At 40.2% G+C, this 23,350-nt stretch overlaps 1 protein-coding gene across 1 annotated transcript in view; it reads left to right on the top strand.

The window, feature by feature from the left end:
• The window catches only part of FASLG (Fas ligand), a 29,416-nt gene extending 14,739 nt beyond the window's left edge, over positions 1–14,677 (top strand). The window contains exons 4-8 of the mRNA XM_072648606.1: positions 5,065–5,201; positions 6,010–6,482; positions 7,124–7,169; positions 12,480–12,533; positions 13,913–14,677. Of these exons, the coding sequence (XP_072504707.1) occupies positions 6,126–6,482; positions 7,124–7,169; positions 12,480–12,533; positions 13,913–14,307 (852 nt within the window). The 5' untranslated portion in view covers positions 5,065–5,201; positions 6,010–6,125 and the 3' untranslated portion in view covers positions 14,308–14,677. The remainder of the gene's footprint in view (positions 1–5,064; positions 5,202–6,009; positions 6,483–7,123; positions 7,170–12,479; positions 12,534–13,912) is intronic.
• Positions 14,678–23,350: the final 8,673 nt, after the last annotated feature.

Below are 23,350 nucleotides of genomic sequence, written 5' to 3'. Positions count from 1 at the left end.
AGCTTACTTAGAGTTGGTTGGTTGTTGTCCGTTTTCAAAGAGGATCAAAATGACATCACCATAATAAAGTGAAGTTTCAGAGTGTCCGACTATGGCTGATCAGACCAATACGAGCTCAGAATGCTCTACTACAGGTTGGGATGAGTTTTTGGGGTAGATATCCCAAATTTGCACATCCTGAATTTACTTTGTGCTATCTCAATTCTGCTTTGCTCAAAGAGCACAGCACCCTTTCTGATGTGGGCATTCCATGATGAGTGGTCCTGAGCCAGTGTCTCCCATGTTGCACAGTCAAATCCAAAGTTCTTGAGAGAGACCTTGAGAGTGTCTTTGTATCACTTCTTCTGACCACCATGTGATCACCTGCCCCATGCAAGTTCTCCATAAAATAGTCTTTTTGGCAAGTGTACATTTTACATTTGAACAATGTGGCCAACCCATCGGAGTTGCACTCTCTGAAGCCTAGTTTGAATGCTTGGCAGTTCAGCTCAAGCAAGGACTTCAGTATCTGGTACCTTATCCTGCCAGGTGATCCTCAGAATCTTCCTAAGACAGTTCAAATGGAAGTGATTCAGTTTCTTGGCATGGTGCTAGTAGACTGTTCATGTTTCACAAGCATGCAACAATGAGATCAGCACAGCGGCTCTGTAGACCTTCAGTTTGCTAGTCAGTCTAATACCTCTTCTGTCCCAGACTTTTCTTTGGAGCCTCCCAAACACTGAGCTAGCTCTGGCAATGCATGCATCAACCTCACTGTCAGTGTGTACATCCCTGGAAAGTACACTCCCAAGGTAAGTGAACTTCACAGCATTCAAAACTTCCCCATTTGTTGTAACCGATGGTTCCACGTGTGGATGGTGTGGTGGTGGCTGATGGAGCACCTGTGTTTTCTTGGTGTTAATTATTAGGCCTAAATTAGCACAGGCAGCAGAGAATTGATCCATACTTTGTTGCATCTCAGCTTCAGAGGCTGCATTGAGTGCACAATCATCTGCAAACAGAAAAACATGCACCAACACTTCCTCCACTTTGGTCTTGGCTTGTAGCCTTTTCTAATTGAAGAACTTACCATCAGTAGGATAGTTGACCTTGATACTCTGTTCATCCTTATTGAAAGCATTTGACAACATGGTTGAAAACATCATGCTAAAAAGCATGGGAACAAACACACAGCCCTGTTTCACTCCATTGGTAACTGGGAAGGCACAAAAGCATTGTCCACTATCTAGAAGCCGGGGCAAACATGCTATCATGAAATTGACATACCATATTGATTAACTTCTCCAGGCAACCAAATTTTGATATAATTTTCCATAAGCCCTCATGACCAATAGTGTCAAAGGTCTTGGTCAGATCTACAAACAGATATACAAATCTGTTCTGCTCCTGGCATTTCTCCTGGCAGCAAACACCATATCAATTGTTCCTCGGTCCTTTCTGAAGCTGCACTGGCTCTCAGGTATATGACCATCTTCCAGGTGAGGGATTACTTAGAGTATAAACTTCTTGAAGGCAGGGACAGTCCCAATTTTGTGTTTATATCCTGGCCTTCCAGTCAGCCTTCCTAACTCCAGGTCATTCTCCCGGCTCATTCCATTCTTACCCTCAGCCCTAAAGGACAGTTTATGACTCTGGGACACTTGGCTTTGCACTGGGTGACCCCAGCATTCATTGGAAGTTCCCTGGAGGCATCATTTCTTTTGGCCTCCTGAGACTTCAGGACCAAATCAGAATAGGTTTACTTTGGGCCAAGACCATTTCATCCAATTTAGAGGATATAAAAAACCTTGGTTCAGTTCTAAAATACATCCCATCTTAATGTCTTGCAGAGTCCTGGGGAATTACCTTGGCTGGACTATCTGAAACTGCTGTAGAGTGTCCCATTCATATCTGAACTTGACTGCCAGGCTTGGCCTAGAGTGGGAGAACTAACTTCCATGATTATTCAACTACTCTTCTCCCTAATCAGTTCTCCAGAATCACACTCATTGCTCTTCAGTCCTACTCACACTCAGCTAAATTAAGATGGAGAAAATAATGAAACCATGCTGGTTTGGTCCACTGCAAATTTCTGTTACCTAATCTCAGTTGGGTCCCCACTGCAGCAAGGCAATTCTTTCATTCCTTAATTGACTATCCCACCCACTACAGTGGCTTTTTCAAATGTCATCATCCTCCCTCAAATCTCCCATGGCTCCCTTTCCCCCATGCTTTCAGCTGACAACCTCGGATCATGTATTTCCCTGAAAAAGTTGAGGTCATTTTACAGAGAGCTCCCTGGTCCCCCCCTCCTCATTGTCTCACCTACTCAGATGCTTCCTGTCACTATATCCTCCACACCTTCTTGCCAAGGCAACCCCCTCTGCTTGTACAAGTGTCCCCACTCTATAACACCTTCTCCAGCAGTATGCCCCCCTAACATCTCAGCTCTCACTTACCTGTAATCTCTCCCTGTCTACTGACTGCTTCCTTACTGACTACAAGCATGTTCATGTCTCTCCTTTACTTAAAAAACCCTCACCTGATCCGTCCATCCCTAGTATTTCATCTCATACCTCTCCTCCCTTTTGTGGCTCAACTCCTTAAGGAAGCTATCTATAACTGATGCCTCTACTTCCTTTCCTCTTACTCTTTTCGTAACTTTTGCACTCTGATCTCATCATTCAACCAAAACTGTTCCCTTCAAAGTTACCAATGGTCTCTTAATTGCCAAAATTAATGGACTTTTCTCAATTCTGATCCTTCTTGATCTCTCTATAGCCTTTGACACTGTCTTTTGTCATATTGTCTTTTCTCAGTTTTTAGGATACTATACTTTCTTGGCTCTATTTGACCATTTCTTCTTAGTTTACTTTGTTGGATCTTCATCTAGATCATGCCCCTTACCTGTGGGTGTTCCACAAGGTTCCATCTTGGACCCTTTTATCTTCTTCTATATTATTTCACTTGGTGATTTCAACTGTCATGAATACCATGGATTCAACTGTCATCTCTATGTAGATAATTCTCGTATTTATTTGTCTAGCCCTCACCTTTCTTTGCATCTTGAACTTCTCATCTCCAATCTCAAACTGTTTTTTTTTTCACATAAATCTAAAGATTAACATTTACAAAATTGAACTCCTTGTCTTTCCCTCCAAATTCTCCCCTCTTCCCAATTTCCTATAACTGTGGATAGTACAACCATACTCCTAGTCACTCAGGCTCAAAACCTATGTATTATCCTCAATTCCTCACTCTCTCAGTCCTCATATTCAATCAGTTTCTAAGTGCTATTACTTTTACCTCTGGATCATCTCTTATATACACCCACTTCTGTCCTCCAACATTGCCACCACCCTGGTGCGGGCCTCACCACCTTGCCTCATGCATGAACTGTTGCTCTAGCCCCCTGATTGGTCTTCCAGCCACATATTTCTTCCTGTTTCAGTCCATCCTCCACTAATTTGTGAAAGTGATCTCCCTTCAACGACTCACCTCCTTGCTCTTCCTTGAACATGATAATCTCCAGACTTCAAGCATATCTGCTGGCATTTTGCCATATCCGAAACCCTCTCCCTCTGTTTCTCCACCTCCTGGCTTCCCTAGATTCCTTCGGTTCCAGCTAGAACTCTACCTTTTGCAAGAATCCTTTCTTTCCCCCCCGTAGGGCAAGCATCTTGCCCCTGATATTTGTAATTTATGTAAGAATAGTGTTTGTTCACAGATGTTTGCGAGTAGTTTCCCCCATTAGTCTGTTAGAAATTTGAGAGCCGGGACTATTTTTTTTCCCTTTCTTTGTATTCTCTTTGTTCCCCTCACATGTGGTAAATATTTAATATATGCTAATTGACTGACTAATTTCATAACTTCTAGATAATAAAATGTCACTTGCCAAGTCAGCGATAAAATGTAGGTGACTACATATCTTTTCCCAATTCCTTTCCTGATCACTCTGTGATTAAGATGGTGGCTAAGAAGTTGGCGAGGGATCTAGCAAAATAGACCTTTTGTAACTGAGTCCCAGAGAAATTAAATGATTCAGCTACATAAAAAGTCAATTTCAGACCTAGATCTCTCTATCTGCTAGTTGGACTACATATCTTCTTTTATTTATAATGAGTTTTTCATACCTAATATAAAAAGAGACGGCAACTGATATTTACCCAAATGATGTAGAGGCAGCTAGGTGATGCAGTGGATAGAGCACCAATGCAGGAGTCAGGAGAACTGGAGTTCAAATCTCACCTCAGACACTTGACACTCACTAGCTGTGTGATCTTGGGCAAGTCACTTAACCCCAATTGCCTCATCCTGGGTCATCTCCAGTCATCCTGATCAATATCTGGTCACTAGATTCAGATGACTCTGGAGGAGAAGTGAGGCCGGTGACCTGCACAGCCCTCCCTCACTCAAAACAAAGTCAAGTGCAAGTCACGTCACTATTTCTCTGATGGTATGGTCTTTTCCGGCAATGAAGGACGAACACACACACAGTGGATAGAGCACAGGACCCAGAATCAGGAAGACTTGAGTCTAAATTCAGTCTGAGACAGTTACTAGCTCTCCATCACTTAATCTCTCTCAGCCTCAGTTTTTCCATCTGTAAAATGGGGACAATAATAATAGCTTATATTTTCCCAAGTTGCTTTCTAGACACGATGAAAAATGCTATCAAATGCTAGCTATTACTATTTTTATTACCAGAAATGGAAGCAATATCATATGGTTGCATAATGAAGATTTGCATGCTTAAGAGACCTTGAAATGAAGACTGCTCTCTAGGTATCTATGTAAATATCCCCAGCAAACCTCTTTTAAAGAAAAAGGAAAGAGTAAGTGACATGAAAAAATGACCTTGATATTTAAATTGGTCTTTAGGACATTTGATTTGCCCATAAACTATATATACATATATTTTAAAATATCTATTCTATGTATGTATATATCTATGTATTTCACACATAGGTGTGTATATGTATGTATTTTGTTGTTCAGTTGTTTCAGGTATGTCTGAGTCTCTGTCACCCCATTTGGGATTTTCTTGGCAAAGATACTGAAATAGTTTGCCATTTTCTTCTCTAGCTCTTTTACAGGATACAGTTAGTAAGCAGTGGGAGCAACTTGAGGCCATGCAGAGAAGAATTGGTCAAAGGAAGCAAGTATTTTTGACCTAGAGCAGAAAAGGGAGAGGGAGAGGTGATGTGGGAGCTCCCAGCCAGGTATGAACAGCTTCATGTACCAGCCTAAAAGTTAAATATACATCTGAGGGCTAAGTTAAGGAAAAATGGATTGTGTGCAAAGAGCCCATCACTACTGAGGTGAATGCTTTGAGGAATGAGGCTTCCTTTGATATGCACAGCAGTGAATGTCATTCCACTTATCCTGACATTCTCAAGGCTCCATAGCTCAGTGATCAAGTGTCCTGACTATCAGTCAGTGATGGGTAAAAAGAAACAGAGAAAAGTTAATGCTTGGGCAAATGAAATTTATGGTTAACACTTATAGAGAATGAAGACGATGTGTGCTCTTCTCATTGCTAGCATCCATGTAGGCATGTAAAATTATGCTTATGGCAAAATGACCAGATTTTAGCAGAAGGCAAACCTGGTCTATTTTGCTCTTGTGTCTGGTGGGGGTGGGGGTAGGGGGAATGAGCAAATCCTCCCCACCATGGGGAGTATAAGGTTAGAACTGGGATGTCCAGAGGTTCTCAGTGAATAATCCTGGCACACAACAGGTGCTTACTAAATGCTTGTTGACTTGAATTTGCTCCAGTAGGGTCTGAGGGCTAGGTCTAGCTGTCTCACTCACCCAGGGAGAGACAGCAGCCCAAAGCTTCTGAAAGTTTACGTCAGAAGATTGTGGGTGGAAACTCTCAGAGGTTTGCTCTGTGCTTCCTGAGGCTTCCTCAGAGAGCAAGTGTCTCAGAAAATCTGCACATGTTGAGAACAAGAGAGTGGCTTCCCTGGGCTGCTGCGGCTGTATAAAGATAGACCTGAGTTTTTTTCTTTCATACAACCCCCGCAGGAATCCCTGATCTGCTAAACACTTACTTCTACTGAAGGAGGATTGGTCCTTCCAAAGAACAAGAGAATAGTGCTTTCCACGCCAGGAGAACCAAACCCTGCCACTACTTGTCTGCCATGCAGCAGAACCTGAATTATCTTTACCCTCAGATCTACTGGGTGGACAGCAGTGCCGGTCCTCCCTGTGCTACTCCATTAACAGCTCTTCCCTGTGCACCCCCTGTGCCTGGAAGGACTGGTCTGAGGAGGCCACCACCACCACCACCACCGCCACCACCACCATCTCCACCACTGCCACATGCACCCCTTTCACATCCACCTCCTCTACCCTGTTCATCTCTGAAGAAGAGGACTGACAACATAGGTCTCTATCTTCTTCTGATCTTTTTTATGGTTCTGGTGGCCCTGGCTGGACTGGGAATGGGAATGTTTCAGCTCTTTCACCTGCAGAAGGAGTTAGCCAAACTCAGAGAGGTAAGTAAGCCTGAGCTCATTCTGAGGTGGATTGTTACATATTAGAGTGAGTGTGTGTGAGATAACTCTGGTAGTCACTCCACAAAGTGCTTTCTGGTCCTTTTTTTGGTTTCTGTGAAGTGGATAGTACCAGTCACCTCATCCTACAAACAGAGAGTATGGAAGGGGCAAAGTGAGGCTTGAGGTGTGGAAGTTCTGGGCTCAGTAAGATGATTTCTGAGATCCCTCCCAGCTCTGAACTTAGCTATTCTTTGCTAACAAAGTAGATCAAGGGCCACATTGGAAGCAGAGATTCCAACAAAAAAGCAGCTGTGTCTGCCTCTCTCTTGTCAGTTTAGAAAGAGTAGAAACAAGACCCATGAATGTGAATGTAGGAGCTTTTGATTTCAATGGATCAAGGATATTTTCAAACCTAGTCATGTGAATCCTTAGTGTTCAGTCATTCTAGTTTTTCTAATCTGTTTTTTAAATGCTAAAACTGAGGCACAAAGAATGTTTGACCTTCTTGGAGTCAATGGTAGTTAGGAAGAGGATCTGAGGTTTGTTGGGGTCTTTGTCTAGGACTTTAAAGTCATTACAATGAGACCTCCTTTATTCACTAGACTAAATGCATCTTACAGTCGTATATTTTCTTTTGCCAGTCTACCAGCGATGGGCAGGTAGTTTCATCTCCTGAGCAGCAAACAGGTGAGTCATATTTATACATGTGTATAAGGTACCCCATGTAAATCCTAGGCAAGCAACCAAATTTATGAAATACCTCCTATTTCCATCCCTTTCCTTTCTGTTCTCTGTGATGTGTTCACTGAATACATACTCCATATTTCTAACTGGTCATTATGATTATTTTAGCTGCCTCCTATGACTAGACTACGTATTTGTAATCTTGAATATCTCTGCAAATGGAAGCAATAAATAACTAGAATAAGACAAAAGTATAGAAAATTCAGAACACACTTGACTTTGGGATGCATGCACCTATGCATGATCCCAGTCTGCATTTTCTTTTGACTTAATAGTTGTAGCTATTAATACATATATATATATACATGCATTAATATTATATTATATATTATATTACATTATATTATATTATATATATATAAAATAGCTGGATGTTGGAAGAGGTACAGGAGAACTCCCTCCTTTCTACAAGGACAATTAAGATTTGACTATGTTAGAGGCAATTGTACCTTTCTCTCATAATCTATGTTCAGATTAGTTGATAGTTACTAGATCTTTGATGGATCCATGACTGAATACTTTGATCAGTCTGTAGGTAGGTCCCCAAACCGTCCATGCTTTGTCATCATGTACTTTCCTAGAAATCTTCCAAATAATACTTATGTTAGCACTTAGAGGCCACTTGGTTCTTTTAGTGTCTTGGGGATATCAATGTACTTCTTGAGAAACCTGTCTGTTTCTTTCACTCTTACTCTGTGATTGGCTCACCTCCATTTCCAGGTGTAAAGCCATTTACTAATGTCTTTTATGCCATGTCCTGTACCCATACTTTTGCTAATATGCTACTTATTAGTTTGGTGACACACCATCTTATCAGTTGGTCGAGTTAAACTGAATTTTTTAGTCTTCTAGTCTTAATAATTGCAAATGTTTTGTGGTAGGAGACCTGGCTTATTTATATATTAGTAAAACAGGAGTATGAGGGAGTTGGGAAGAAAGTAAGAAGTACAATAATTCAATATAATTCAACAAATATCTCTGAACTAGGTGCTAGGGAAGACTAAAACATCTGAAAAACATGGCCCCATGGAGTGGTGTCATGGTGCCGTGGAAAGAACATTGCTTTTAGACTGAGAGAACTTAGGTTCAAATTCTGATTGTACCATTAACTACTCAAGTGAGCTTGTGCAAATTACTTCATCACTATGGGCCTCAGTTTCCTCATCTGTAACAAGATGGTAGTGCAGTAGATACCCTCCAAGGCCATCTCCAACTCAGAAACTATGATCCTATGATCTCTGTTCTCAAAGAGATTGTATTCTAACGAGGAAGATAAGATAGGTGCACATGTGTGAAGCACAGAAAAGAGTGAAACAAGGATTTTGTATTGCATCGAACTCAATTCTTTAGTCCTCTTAGTTTCATGCGCCCATTCCTAAAATGCTTTATGAAATTTGAACTTTGTTTCCTTTATTGCTACTGCTAATCACTCACATCCTACTTTGATGCCTCATAGTGATGTAGAAGTGATCCTTAGTTCTCTAAACCAATGGAACATGGCATATCGCAGCTAGAAAGGATTCAGATATGGGCCCTATAATGGATTGTATGTCTCTCATCTGAAGATCAGCCTCACCAGGAATGGAGAGGCTTGTAACAGGAGTAATAAGATGGTTTTGGCCACAGAAGCTTATAAAGTACTGTCTACAAAAGCATGGAAGGCCTATGTGAGATCTGGATTGAAAAGGAGGGACACAACCGTGAATCTTTTTTTTTTCTTTTCCTAAGTGGCCAAGTAGCTGTCAGAACAAGAATGGTTTTATTGGGAAATAAAACATGAGGTTAACTCTGAAGCTCAGAGCTATAACTCTTAGCCAGAAGAAGTAAATTTTCCTTGGCTCTTGAGTGTTAGAAATAATGAGTCATTTATTTGTTCATTGGATTACCTTCTTACATGAAGGGGGAAGGTAAATGAACTGCCCTCATGCAGAGTCTCACATTGGGGCTGGATCAGGGAGCTGACACTGAGGTTGACCCAGATCATAACTTTAGAGTTGGAAGAACCTTAGAGGTCATCACATCTACCCATTTTACAGATGAAACTGAGCCCCTGAGAACTTAATTGACGTGTCCAAGATCACAGAGCTAATAAGAGGCAGAGATGGATTTAGGATCCAGTTTTTCTGACTTATAGTCCATTACTATTTCTATGTATTATCTCCTATAACAAGAAAACCTATTCAATCAGTAAATAACATTTACTAAGCATCTGTTATTTATGCCAGGCACTGTGCTAAGTGCTGAGGATACAAGGAAAGGCAAAAACCATTCCCTGCTCTCAAGTTGTTTACAATCTAATGGGGGTTGGAGAATGGGGAGACAACATGAAAACAACTATTTACAAACAAGATACAGATAGGATAAACTGGAGGTAATCAACAAAGGGATAATACTAGCAATAAGGGAGATCAGAAAAGTCTTCTTGTTCTTTTGAGAAAATTTTCTTTACTGAAGACCAACCGAAGAAAGGAGAAAATGAAACCTAAAAGAAAGAACCAAAAAAACCCCAGAAAAAAACCCCAGTGCTTCAAACAAGGGGGCAGCTAGGTGGCGTGGTAGATAGAGTGCTGGACCTGGAGTCAGGAAGATTCATCTTTCCGAGTTCACATCTGGCCTCAGACACTTCCTAGCTGTGTGACCTTGGGCACGTCACTTAACCCTGTTTGCCTCAGTTTCCTCATTTGTAAAACAAATTGGAGAAGGAAATGGCAAAACAGTCCAGTCTTTGCCAAAAAAACTCCAAATGGAAAGAAATGAAAGAAAAAAATGAAAGGTTAGACATGACTGGAATGACTAAACAACAGCAAACAAAATCTTCAAATGAACAAAAAGAAAACAAGACAAAAAGACTATGGCAAAGCGAAGCTTTAGCAATGCCTGGAACGTATTTCTAAATGTGCTTGGGAACCAAGCCAGACCTTGAGAGGGTCCACGAAAAGGGCATCAGTTTGATCAAATAAGATGACATCTTTAGGATGCTTCATGTCATATGTAGCAATAGGTAAATGAGCTTCTAATATTAGAGTTAATACTTCACTAATGACTTTTGACCTCAAAAAGATGTATGATTCCATCAGCCTAGCTACTTCTTCTACCACTATTAAATAAAACCTCTCTGTTACTTAGTAGATGGTCTTTGAAAACTGCAGTGTCTGAAAAATATGTCATCCCCTGGCCAGCTTCATCTGGTCCTCCGATGAAACACACAGAGTATCTATCATAGGACCTGTGTTTGAAGCTGTGCAAGCAAGATAGAGAACCTCATGGGAACTGTACTTTTCAGGTCTAGTCTGGGGAAAACCTGGACCACCTCCAGGATGCAATGAAGCACTGATATGGATACTTCTGTTTGCCTCATTTCCTCAACTGTAAAATGGGGATAAGGATAGTACATGTCTCCCAGAGTTGTAATGAGGATCAAATAAGATAATATTTATGAAGTACCTAATAAGATCCATCCTTCCCTCCTCTTCCTAAGCAACCTCCTTCCCTGCAAAGGAATCATTATAAAGGAGGGAGGAGAAAGCCAAAACATCTTCTCTCTCCCATCTTCCTCCCTCTAGAGGAGAAATGTTATTGCTGATATCAGTTATAAGAAGGCAGCTGGGTGGCACAGTGGATAAAGTGCCAGAGCCTGGAAGACCAGAGTTCAAATCCAACCTCGTTAATTAATTAATTAACTTAATTACTGTATAATCCTCAACAAGTCATTTAACCTCTATCTGCCTCTGCTTCCTTATCTGTAAAGTGGATATAACAATAGTATTTACCTCCCAGGATTAGTGAGGATTAAATGAGATTATTTGGTATAATTACTAATCATTGGTTCTGGCTATGAATATCATTAAGATGTTTGACAATTTGAAATGACCAGCTCTACTCCTCAACCCTCATCACCTGCTTGGTGTAAATTTCTTGTGTATAGATTAGGTGGTCAGACATTTCAGCATGTCACTGATAATCTTGGTTTTTTAATTCCTGTTGAGGTTAACAAGAGTATAGGACCCTAAGTAAATTGAGAAATACTTCAGATTTGTAAATCACCATGATTCATGTATGCTGGTGATATAATCATCCATCTAATTAGACTGCAAGACTTAGCTTTGGGGTTTGGAGGCAGGGACCTAAGGAAAGCACCCTCTAGTCCATTGAGTACAGATTATATGAATTTCATTAAGGAACCTACCTTTAGGATTCCTTTGGCCCCCTCCCATCCAACCCTAGCCACTAGGGTCCCACAGCCTCTGCAGTTTTGCTGTCCTTTCATCTTTCCACAATCTAGCCTTTTCTGTACTCTCTCCCCATTTTTCTCTTTCATTGACTGGTTAGAAATGTCATTGCTTTTAACTAAAATGAATTATTGATTTATCCCATTTTCTTCATGCATAGCATCTTTCAAGATCTAACCTCTCCTTTAAAAAATAATAATAATTGCCATATAATTAATAATAACAATACTAAAATGAATATTAATAATAGTAATAATAAAATGCTCTTTAAGATTTACAAAGTGCTTTAGAAATATCTCAACATAGCTTTACTACAACCCAGGGAAGCCGGTACTATCCTCCTTTTACTGGTGAGGAAGTTAAGTGATTTAGCCCAGGTCACACAGCTAGGAAGTGCCTGGGGCAAGATTTGAACTGTCAGTGCTAAGACTGGAGGAACATGAGAGTGGTTGTGGGAAGACTGACTAGGTAGCTGTTGAGATTGTCTAGTTGGTGTTAATGAGGGCCATGTGAGGGTAATGAATGGTATTGAGAATAGAAAAGAAAGAACTCATTCGAGAGATCTAGTCATACCATTCCTTTCCTCAACAACCTTCAGTAACTCTCTATTGCCATTCCAGTAAAACCGAAACCACTCTGCCTGCTGTTCAAAGCCCTCCACCATCTGGTGTCACCATCTCTTCCCTGCTTCCTACTTAATCATAGTTGTGATTTATTTTTTAACTTTCCCAATGTTCTACTCTATTTTCAATGTCACCAACATGATCTCAGTCATCCCCTTCCAACTATGGCATCCTTTTCCTCCTGATCTATACAGTTCTCCCATACAATTTGATATATTAATATATAGCTGTCTGTTGCTGAAATACCATGCCCCTGAGAGTCACGTATTCTGATATCTGCCTCGTGTGTGTTCTAAATTGCTTCCTTTCATGTGGTGATTCCCTCCTTATATTTGTACTGGTGAAGTAATTTGCATCTCGTTCTTCATGAACTTTTTTTTCTTTTAAAAAAAATAATACAGGTTATCGCAACATACTTGAAAAGAAGGAACTAAAGAAAGCAGCCCATCTAACAGGTTGGTAATGGGCGCAGGATGGGCAGAGGGAACCACTGGCAAAAAGGAGAGACTTCTTAAGCAAACTAGTTAGAGAGGAGAGTGATTGGAGATACCTCCCAAACTTCTAAGGCTCCATGGCCTGACTGACTAGCCCACGGAATTGGTTGTACATAATGTTGAAAAGTTCTGATGTCTCATTACTATAAAGCCACAGAAATGGTTTTAGTTTCCAATGATGTTCTTTTGGAAGTCATGATTAATCATTTCTTCTATAGAATGAGAAAGAACCTTAAATGTCTAATCTTAGGTGTCTAGTCACTGACTTTGGGGTGTACATTGCAAAGGTGGGGGCATAATCAATGACCTAGCATGGCAGTTCTGAATCTACTACTGCATCTGGGAGTAGAAATGGGGTAAATGCAAACATGGTGGAAGTGGGAGGGATGTGTTCCTTGAACCTCTAGTAACAGAGTCATTGACAGGATACAAATGATTTGCTATCAGTACAGAGATCCTAGAATATATCATTTCTACAATTTACCACATCCATAATAGATAAGGATATCTTACAAGGTAATGTACTGCCTGCCTTTGAAAGTCTTCAAATCAAGTCTGCATGACTCTGTATTAAAGATGGCATATGTTATAGAGGTAGCAAGGGCCAGGGGATTTGGAGTCAGAGAACACGGGTTCAAATTCTGGCTCCACTGTAGGATCTCAGGCAAGTAACATACATCTCTGGTGTTTTGTTCTTTCATATGTAAAATGAAGGAGCTGAATACATGACCTCTGAGGTTCCTTTCAACTTTCACTCTCAGATCCTATGCTGCAGAGGGGATCTCTAAATTGGATGGGAGCCTGAACTACCTGAGTCTAAGGGCCTTAACCAACTTCAATAGTCTATGATTAAGGAATCTGGCCATCTCTTAGATCAGTTTATAGACACTATGATATCCTAATGAAGTTGGCAGAGGAGTGATATCATTACTTCTGATTCATAGACTAGAACCCTGAATCACAGAGATGAATCAATACACATAGTCGAGGTCACAAAGGAAGTTAGTGAATCAAAGAACTGAATCTATTGTTATACCCTATGTAGTACCATTGATTCATAAACTCATAGAGCTGGAGGGGATCTTAAAGATCATCCTGTTCAGTTTCCTCCTTTTACAGATGAAGGAACTGAGACTCACACAGCTAGGGAATGGCAAAGCTGGAATTCAGACCCAGGTCTCCTGAGTCCAAGTCCCATGTTCTTTCTACTATACCAAGCTATGTCTCTATTTCTAAGTGATTCTGAAAATGACTTTTGCTATAGCCAGGACATACAAAGTTGTGGTATGGAAGCAAATGTGCTCAGATATGTGACATTTAAAGCTCTTCTTTGATTCTAGGCAAGCCTAAATCACGAGGCATCCCACTTGAATGGGAGGATACCTATGGAATCACCCTTGTTTCTGGAGTCAAATACAAGGACCGGGGTCTGGTGATCAATGACACTGGCCTTTATTTTGTCTACTCCAAGGTGTACTTCAGGGGCCAACTCTGTGACAACCAGCCCCTGGAACACATACTTTATAAAAGGAACCCCAGCTACCCCCAACACTTGGTACTGATGGAAGAAAGGAAGATGAACTACTGTACTAGCCAGCAGATGTGGGCTCAAAGCAGCTACTTGGGTGCTGTGTTCAACCTCACCAGTGCTGACAGCTTGTATGTCAATGTTTCTAAATTTTCACTGGTCAGTTTTGAGGAATCCAAGACATTTTTTGGCTTATACAAACTCTAGGGCTCCTCTCAAGAAAAGAGGATGGGAACTGCTTCATGATGGTGTCCAGTCCGTTATAGCACTGAGGACATTGCCTTGAGAAGAAGCTCCATGAGAGTAGGGAGCCCGCCTGGAGTCAAGGGATGATGCACAATCCACAAGAGAATCGTTGGGTCTCATCCAAGGTTCATGAGCCAGTGGAGGCCATTGGGTGTGGGTGAGGGTATAGAAGCAAGTGGTCACCAAGAATATTCTGAAAAATCTTGAGTTGTCTTGTGGCTTTGAAACTTGTAAAAAGCACCTTTTAAACTTATCTTCCATGGATATGTTCACTACCTCAGGGGAAGTTGGTCCTCAGCTGAATATTCCTGAATGTGAATGGCAAGGAATGGGTGGGTGGGGGGGGTGTGGGTGTGGGTGTGTGTGGGTGTGTGTGGGTGTGTGTGTGTAGGTGTGCACATATGCATATGAAAGTGTCCCTGCCATATTAGAGCATCTATAATTCTAGATATATCTACAGGAGCATAAGTTTTTCCTTGACAAGGAGGACAAGAATTCCTGTGCAAAGAATCACCTTTCATTCCACCTACAAAGGATGTCAGTGCAATTGTTGCTGTGTGTTTACAAGTATATATGCCAGTTCCAGCACTATAAAGATTAATTTTCTCTGATGAGGACTTAACTGGGTTTTCTCTAAGCAGAGACATTTGAGAATTCTGAGTTCTGATAAATAATTATCAGAAAAGTTTGGGAAAGATTAAGTAGTGAATGCTTGAAATTTCTGAAGGAGCTAATTTTATTATTAAGGTGTTTACAACAGGACAATGTTTTGTAGTCCTCAGAAAGTTCTAATTAATGTAAGCTATTTGTCCTGTGTCCACAATATTTATATATAATATGTGCATATTTTTCTATTAAGAAATACTTATAATAAAAATCTGTTTTAGTATAATTATGGCCTGTGGAATGTTGGTATTTTGAAGTGAGTAGAAAATAGATTTTACTCAGGAGACAAAGCTCTTCCAATCTGTCGGTCCTTTATAGTTCACTATTCCTTAGAGTAATTTATTATTATTTTTTTAAGTCTAGGTCTCCTTATCACTTCCAGATTGGAAGTGAAAGGTCTAATCACAGATTGATTTCTTCTTCACAAGAACTTTGGCCTGTTCAGTTTCACATCTGGTTCAGTGGCAACCTGGTAGCCCCCTTCTCCCAGGGACTGACTAACTTGATACCAGATTTAGTGCGGTCACCTGACTGGTTTAGCCTACTGAAACTCAAAGATACATTAGTCTCATCCTCCTAGGTAGCTGAGATAATGGATCATAGGACTGTATTTCATTTGGACATTGATGAAGCTCTGTCACTGTAGAGTTCAATAAAATTCTTCATTGTTTTATCATTTTCATTAAAAAAAATTCATCAGTTGTATTTCTCTTGCTGAGACATTCCTATCGAGAAGTTTACAAAATATCAAATCATGTTTTCCCCAATTGTGTTTCAATAACATATTTTACTTTGTAACCAGTGAACATTTTCAGTTATGTTTCTTGCTTCATACATTCAAAATGCATAATAGGAAGAGTTTAGTTTCCCAGTTAATTAATCAGAAAGATCTTAAAGATCTTCAGACCGGGGTGATTCCCATTGGATCATCTGCAAGTGGAACAATTCTAAGCTACTTTACATATGCTTCACAGAACATCCTTTTGACCATATAAGTGTCTGTGGGTAGCACTAACATTTCTCCTATTGAATGACTTTTTCGCCTTATCAATTCTGTAAGTAGTCTTATAGAAGTTTGGAAGCAATCCTAAGTTACTGGTCTGTAATTTGCTGGGTAGTTTTTTTCCATTCTCTAGGCTTTTAGAACCTCTCAGGTTTTTCATGATCCTTTTCTTTAAAAAAAATTGATGCTTTTTTGGTTGGTTTTTCCATATTACTATCACTTCCTGATAATTCTGTAGAAACCTCTCACCTCTGCCTCTCCATCCTACTCCCATCAATCGACTTCTCCTTTGTAACAACCTTCCTATTGAAAGAAGGGAGAGATATGCTACGTCATCATTACTCTTTTGGAGCTAAGACTGGTTGATCTGAATTTTTATGACTTCTAATATTCTCCTTTTACATTACTTGGACTATGGTCCCTGTTTATATTGTCTCTTGATTCTCCTTATGTCCTTTTCCATCATATACATTTTTGTTCTTATGTCTTCCCAAGTTTCTCTGGATTCCTCATAATCATCATTCCTGATACTACAATGATTTCATTAAACAGAATGGTTTCATCAAAAACTGGTCATACTAGACTATTTCCCCCTGTTGCTTGACAAAACATTTCATTTTATCCTTGTAGTTTTCCACAAGGGAAGATGAACAATAGACAATAGTAAAACTGAGTAGATTCAAAACTTAGTTGAGAGGCTAGTCCCAAAGAACAATCATTTGTGGTCAGACAATCATATTGGAATGAAGTCTCTCTTGGTCCAAGTTTAATAATAATTTCACTGTCATTGTTCCAAATTACTTTCCAGAACATTTAGATTAATTCACAGCTCTGTCAGCAATGCATTAGTGTACTTGTCTTCTCATTAGTCCTCTGAATGGATTGTTTCCATCCTTTGTCATCTTTGCCAGTTATTTGGGTGTGAAATGAAACTTCACAGTAGTTTTTTTTAATTGGTTCTTTTATTATTAAAAGTTCCTTTGGACTTTTATAATGGACTTTTTCCTTTATATTTCAAATATCATTGCAAAGACTCATCAGTCACATTTGGCAGTTCTTTCTGAACCCTGGAATTTCATCTGGGCCTGTTGACTATGTCTCATTACATCTAGCTAAGTGTTCTCTCACCGTTTCCCATTCCTGTCTCAAGAACTAAGTCCCTTTGATCAGTGTTTGTACTTTATTTTCCTCAAAAATCATTTTCCTTGTCAGACAGTACAGAAATAAAGTAGGAACTGAGCAACTTTAGATTTTCTTTAAAATATAATTCTTTTTTATTTTTATTTTTTTAATTTACTTATTTAACTTTTAACATTCATTTTCACAAAATTTTGGGTTCCAAATTTTCTCCCCATTTGTCCCCTCCCCCCACCCCAAAACACTGAGCATTCTAATTGCCCCTATCACCAATCTGCCCTCTCTTCTATCATCCCTCCCTTCCTTTGTCCCCATCTTCTCTTTTGTCCTGTAGGGCCAGATAACTTTCTATACCCCTTTACCTGTATTTCTATTTCCTAGTAGCAAGAACAGTACTCGACAGTTGTTCCTAAAACTTTGAGTTCCAACTTCTCTTCCTCCCTCCCTCCCCACCCATTCCCTTTGGGAAGGCAAGCAATTCAGTATAGGCCATATCTGTGTAGTTTTGCAAATGACTTCCATAATAGTCGTGTTGTGTAAGACTAACGATATTTCCCTCCATCCTATCCTGCCCCCCATTGCTTCTATTCTCTCTTTTGATCCTGTCCCTCCCCAAGAGTGTTGGCTTCAAATTGCTCCCTCCTCCCATTGCCCTCCCTTCCATCATCCCCCCCATGCTGCTTATCCCCTTTTCCGCCACTTTCCTGTATTGTAAGATAGGTTTTCATACCAAAATGAGTGTGCATTTTATTCCTTCCTTTAGTGGAATGTGATGAGAGTAAACTTCATGCTTTTCTCTCACCTCTCCTCTTTTTCCCTCCACTAAAAAGTCTTTTGCCTGCCTCTTTTATGAGAGATAATTTGCCCCATTCCATTTCTCCCTTTCTCCTCCCAATATATTTCTCTCTCACCACTTAAGTTCATTTTTTTAAGATATGATTCCATCCTATTCAATTCACTCTGTGCTGTGTGTGTGTGTGTGTGTGTGTGTGTGTGTGTGTGTGTGTGTGTGTAATCCCACCAACTACCCAGATACTGAAAAGTTTCAAGAGTTACAAGTATTGTCTTTCCATGTAGGAATATAAACAGTTCAACTTTAGTAAGCCCCTTATGACTTCTCTTTGCTGTTTACCTTTTCATGCTTCTCTTCATTCTTATGTCTGAAAGTCAAATTTTCTTTTCAGCTCTGGTGTTTTCATCAAGAATGCTTGAAAGTCCTCGATTTCATTGAAAGACCATTTTTCCCCTGAAGTATTCTACTCAGTTTTGCTGTGTAGGTGATTCTTGGTTTTAGTCCTAGGTCCTTTGACTTCTGGAATATCATATTCCATGCCCTTCAATCCCTTAATGTAGAAGCTGCTAGATCTTGTGTTATCCTGATTGTATTTCCACGATACTTGACTTGTTTCTTTCTAGCTGCTTGCAATATTTTCTCCTTGATCAGGGAACTCTGGAATTCGGCCACAATGTTCCTAGGAGTTTCTCTTTTTGGATCTCTTTCAGGTGGTGATTGGTAGATTCCTTGAATACTTATTTTGCCCTCTGGTTCTGGAATATCAGAGCAGTTTTCCTTGATAATTTCATGAAAGATGATGTCTAGACTCTTTTTTTGATCATGGCTTTCAGGTAGTCCCATAATTTTTAAGTTGTTTCTCCTGGATCTATTTTCCAGGTCAGTTGTTTTTCCAATGAGATATTTCACATTATCTTCCATTTTTTCATTCTTTTGGTTTTGTTTTGTGATTTCTTGGTTTCTCATAAAGTCATTAGCGTCCATCTGTTCCATTCCAATTTTTTAAGAAGTGTTTTCTTCAGTGATCTTTTGAACCTCCTTTTCCATTTGGCTAATTCTGCGTTTGAAAGCATTCTTTTCCTCATTGGCTTTTTGAACCTCTTTTGCCAATTGAGTTAGCCTATTTTTCAAGGTGTTATTTTCTTCAGCATTTTTTTGGGTCTCTTTTAGCAAGGTGTTGACCTGCTTTTCATGCTTTTCTTTCATCTCTCTCATTTCTCTTCCCAGTTTTTCCTCCACCTCTCTAACTTGATTTTCAAATCCTTTTTGAGGTCTTCCATGGCCTAAGCCCATTGAATATTTATTCTGGATGTGTGGGATACAGAAGCTGACACTTAAATTGAACTGGGAAGGTCACTAATTGGAGAAGAGGAGGAAGAGCATTCCAGGCATGGGGAACAAGTAGAGACAATTTCTGAAGCCAAGAGAGGGAGCGTCCTTTTAAGGGAACATCAAGAAGGCCAGTGTCATTTGCTTGAAGAGTACACATTGGGGAAGGTATGAGAAGACTGGAAAGGTAGGAAGGGGCCAGTTTATGAAGGACTTTGAATGCCAAACAGAGAATTTGATACTCCTTCCTGGAGGTAATAGGGAACCACTGGAATTTACTGAGTAAAGGGACAGAAGAGTGACATTGTTGGACCCAATAAGTCATTTTAGCAACTGAATGAATAGAGGATGAGTTGGAGTGGGGAGAGTCTTGAGGCAAGCAAACCCGTTGGCCGGATATTGCAGTGGTCTAGGTGTGAGGTGAAGAGAGCCTGAACCAGGGTGTGGTAGTGTCACAGGAGAAAAGGGGGTATATATTTGAGAAATGTTGCCAAGGTGAAATCAATACACCTTGGCAACAGATTAGATGTAGGGGGTAGGAGATAAGAGTCTAGGAAAACTTCCTGGTTTCGCAATCTGAAGGACTGGGAAGATGGTGTTGCTTTCTACAGTAGTAGGGAAGGTAGAATAGAATAGAAAGGGTTTAAGGGGAAAGATAATGAGTTCTATTTTAGACATGTTGAGTTTAATTTGTCTACTGAACATCTTACAAAATACACAATGTCTATTATGACATTTGAAAGGCAGTTGGATATACAAGATTAGAGGTCAGCAAAAAGGTTGAGCCTGGCAGGATAGGTAGATTTGAGAATCATCTGCTTAGATGGTAATTAAATCCATGGCAGCTCATGAGATCACCAAGTGAAGCAGCATAAAGAGAAGAGAGGTCAGCACCCTGAGGGACCTCTACGGTAGTTAGAGAGCATAATCTGAAAGGATCTGGCAAAGGAGATGATCCAAGGGACAGGTTAATCCTGTAGTATTCTGCCTGGGTCAGATCACACCTGGAATATTGTATTCAGATTGGAATAACATGTAGTAGGATGAACTGATAAGCTCCTAGAGGAAAGTACTAGAATGATGACAGGTCTGTAGACTGCCAAAAAAGAACCAGATGACCTAGAGATGGGAAGATTTATGGGTCTCACGAAAACTTTAACTATTTGAAGGGATTAGAATTGTTCTGTTTTAATAGCAATAGCTAACTTTTACGTAAGCATTGTTAGGCTTGCAAAGCACTTACATTATCTCATTTGAGCTTCACAACAACCTTCAAAGTAGGTGTTTCCTTGTTAAAGGTCTTAAATTGAAGCTGGAATGACTACTTGCTGGGTTAGATGGAGAAGTGATCCAGTATGGGTTGAATAAGATGGTCTCTTCCAGTTTTCACTAGAGAGATAATTCTTTGGAAGTAAAGGTATAAGATGCCAGAAGACAGGAAAGAAACTCAAAATGTACTTCAGTAGTCCTCATTAACACCACCAGCACTCCAGTTACCAAGAGTGTAGAGAGGGAAAAGTAGTGGGGAAGCTGTCTCAAATCTTTCTCCATTCAGCAGTCAAATTGATCTTTTCATAAGTACAGGTCTAACCTTGTCACCCTTCTATTCAGTAAACTCCAGTGACTCCTTCATACTTCCAGGATCAAATATTAAATCCTCTGTTTGGCAGAGCTAAGGAGCCCTTTGCCATCTGCCCCCTCCCCTCCCCCCAACCTTTCCAGTCTATGTATTCCTTGCTTTTCCCCATACTCTGAACCAGTGACACTGGTCTTATTCTTCCCACACAACATTCCATCTCTCAACTCCAGGCATTTTCACTGGCTGCTCTCCTGCCAACTCTCTCTCTGTCTCTCTCTCTTTCTCTCTCTCCCCCCCTCTCTCTTTTCTCTCTCTCTCTCTCTCTCTCCTCTCTCTTCTCTTCTCTTCTCTTCTCTTCTCTTCTCTTCTCTTCTCTTCTCTTCTCTTCTCTCTCTCCTGCCTTCTCTCTCTCCTGCCTTCTCCATCTTCCTTCAAGTCTCAGCTAAAGTCCTGTCTTCTGCATGAAACCTTTCCTAGGGGTTAAATGGCTGTCACTTAGGTGACATAAGTTGCAGAGGCAAGATTTGAACCCAAGTCCTTTGACTCTAAATCCACTATATCACACTGCTTTCTTGTCCTTCTGAAGAGAAAGCTTCAGCAAAGGCACCCAAGGGTGCCCTGAAGCATCTTCTCTCACTCCAACAGTGCTACAAAGGCAGAGAACATACCATGCTATCCAGACTACTCAAATTTGCTTTTTACCCTGCTTCTTCTCTCTATTCTTTCTTCCTTTTATTCTTATTATTGCAAAGCAATAAATAAATAAGTGGAATAGTGAAAGAAGGCCACTGCTGTTTTAGCAATTTGTATTTTATAAGAAAAACCAAAAAGGAACACATACCCAAAATTAACCCCACCAAAAAACCCACCTTCTTTTCTAGCCCCCAATAGCGGTAACCTTGTGTTTTCTAAAGTAGGCTTTGACTTAACCACAACTGTGTACGAAGAGGAAATTTGATGTGAGCAGTTGCTATGTGTGTGGGGGTATGGAGTGGGGAGGGTGTATATCTGTGTGTGTGTGTGTGTGTGTGTGTGTGTGTGTGTGTGTGTGTACGTGAATGAGAGAGAAAGACAGAGACAAATACAGAGATAGAGAGGCAGACAGAAACAGAGAGACAGAAAGAGACTGAAGTTTAGAAGTTAAGGTGGGAGAGAGAAATGAATATAGCTAGATAGGAAATTATCTCCTAGAAATACCATGACCCTTGGTCTAATGAATACTTCTATCTAATGAGGAATGTATGGTATTATCTTTATTCAATATATTATATAGACCTTGGGACTAGTTAAGCCAATCCTATTCCTTTTTTATTTCTTTCTTTTCTGACAAGGGGTTTGGTTCACTCTAAAGCAGGACCAAGATGATCACGAAAGAATAGCATCACAACTCCATTATCTCTAGGGTCCATAGGTCTAGGAACGTACTGAGGCTGGTTTAGCTCATGCTGGGTGCAAAGGTCCTTCATAGCCCCTCCATAGGGGACCAGGATGGACCTGAATTCATGGGATTCATCCAAAATAAGTGCTCTGAATCTTTTTGTGTGTCATGTGTGGACTTTTTTGGCAATCTAGTGAAGACTTTAGACCCCTTCTTAGAATAATGTTTTTAAATGCATAAAAATACACTGGATCACAAGGGAAACAGATTAGATTGAAATGCAATTGCAAAAAATATTTCTTTTAAAAACTTCATGGACCCCCAATCTAGAAGCTGATCAACCTGGAATCTGCAGCCTCGAGGCCACATGTAGCCTTCTAGGTCCATGGGGATATCCTTTTGACTGAGTCCAAGTTTACAGAACAAATCCTATTATTAAGGGAAAAAAGGGGGGAAGGGAAGGCAGCAAAACTGAGAGAGTCAGAAGCAGAGCTCAGAGGGAAATGAAGGATGGCCAACTTGGCTTTTCTAAAATGGAGGTCTTGATGAGAACTCAACAATAAGAGAAGGGAGTTGGCGTAAGACTGAGTGGTGGAGAGATGTTCCAGGGTAAGAAGGGACCCTTGGTCTTTGTAATGGAGGGTGGGGCTGAAGAGGGTTATCTAAAAGAGGACTGGCACTGAGTCAGGAAGAAGTTAGCACAGAGTGTCTGGCTCTCCCTGATTCCCTTGTCAATCCTCTTTGACACAAGGTCCCCATTCAATCCCTCTTATGGGGGTAGTTGAACAAAACTAGCAGAAAGAGTAATAATAGCTAGTGTTCATACAGTGCTTTAAGATCTGTAAAGCACTTTGTATACATAATCTCATTTAATCTTTACACTGTCTTAAAATATACGGTCTTCCTATATGACAAAGGGATTTTATGAATAATTAAATTAACTTTTAAAAAGTGTTAAACCCTGGGAGAGAGAGCTCAAGCCTGGACACTTGGATTTTAACTAGCACCAAGTTCAGCCCTTTGTTTTGTAAAGCCTCAAGGTTCAGAAGTTGTTGGTGCTTACCCATGAACTTGAACAAGAGAAAATGAGGCTTCTCTTATTCTTTTTCTTCTTTTCTT

This window comes from Notamacropus eugenii, chromosome 2 (assembly GCF_028372415.1).
Source record: "Notamacropus eugenii isolate mMacEug1 chromosome 2, mMacEug1.pri_v2, whole genome shotgun sequence".
NCBI lineage: Eukaryota > Metazoa > Chordata > Mammalia > Diprotodontia > Macropodidae > Notamacropus > Notamacropus eugenii.
Note: the sequence above shows the minus strand (reverse complement) of the source record. Positions and strands in the feature narration are given on the sequence as shown.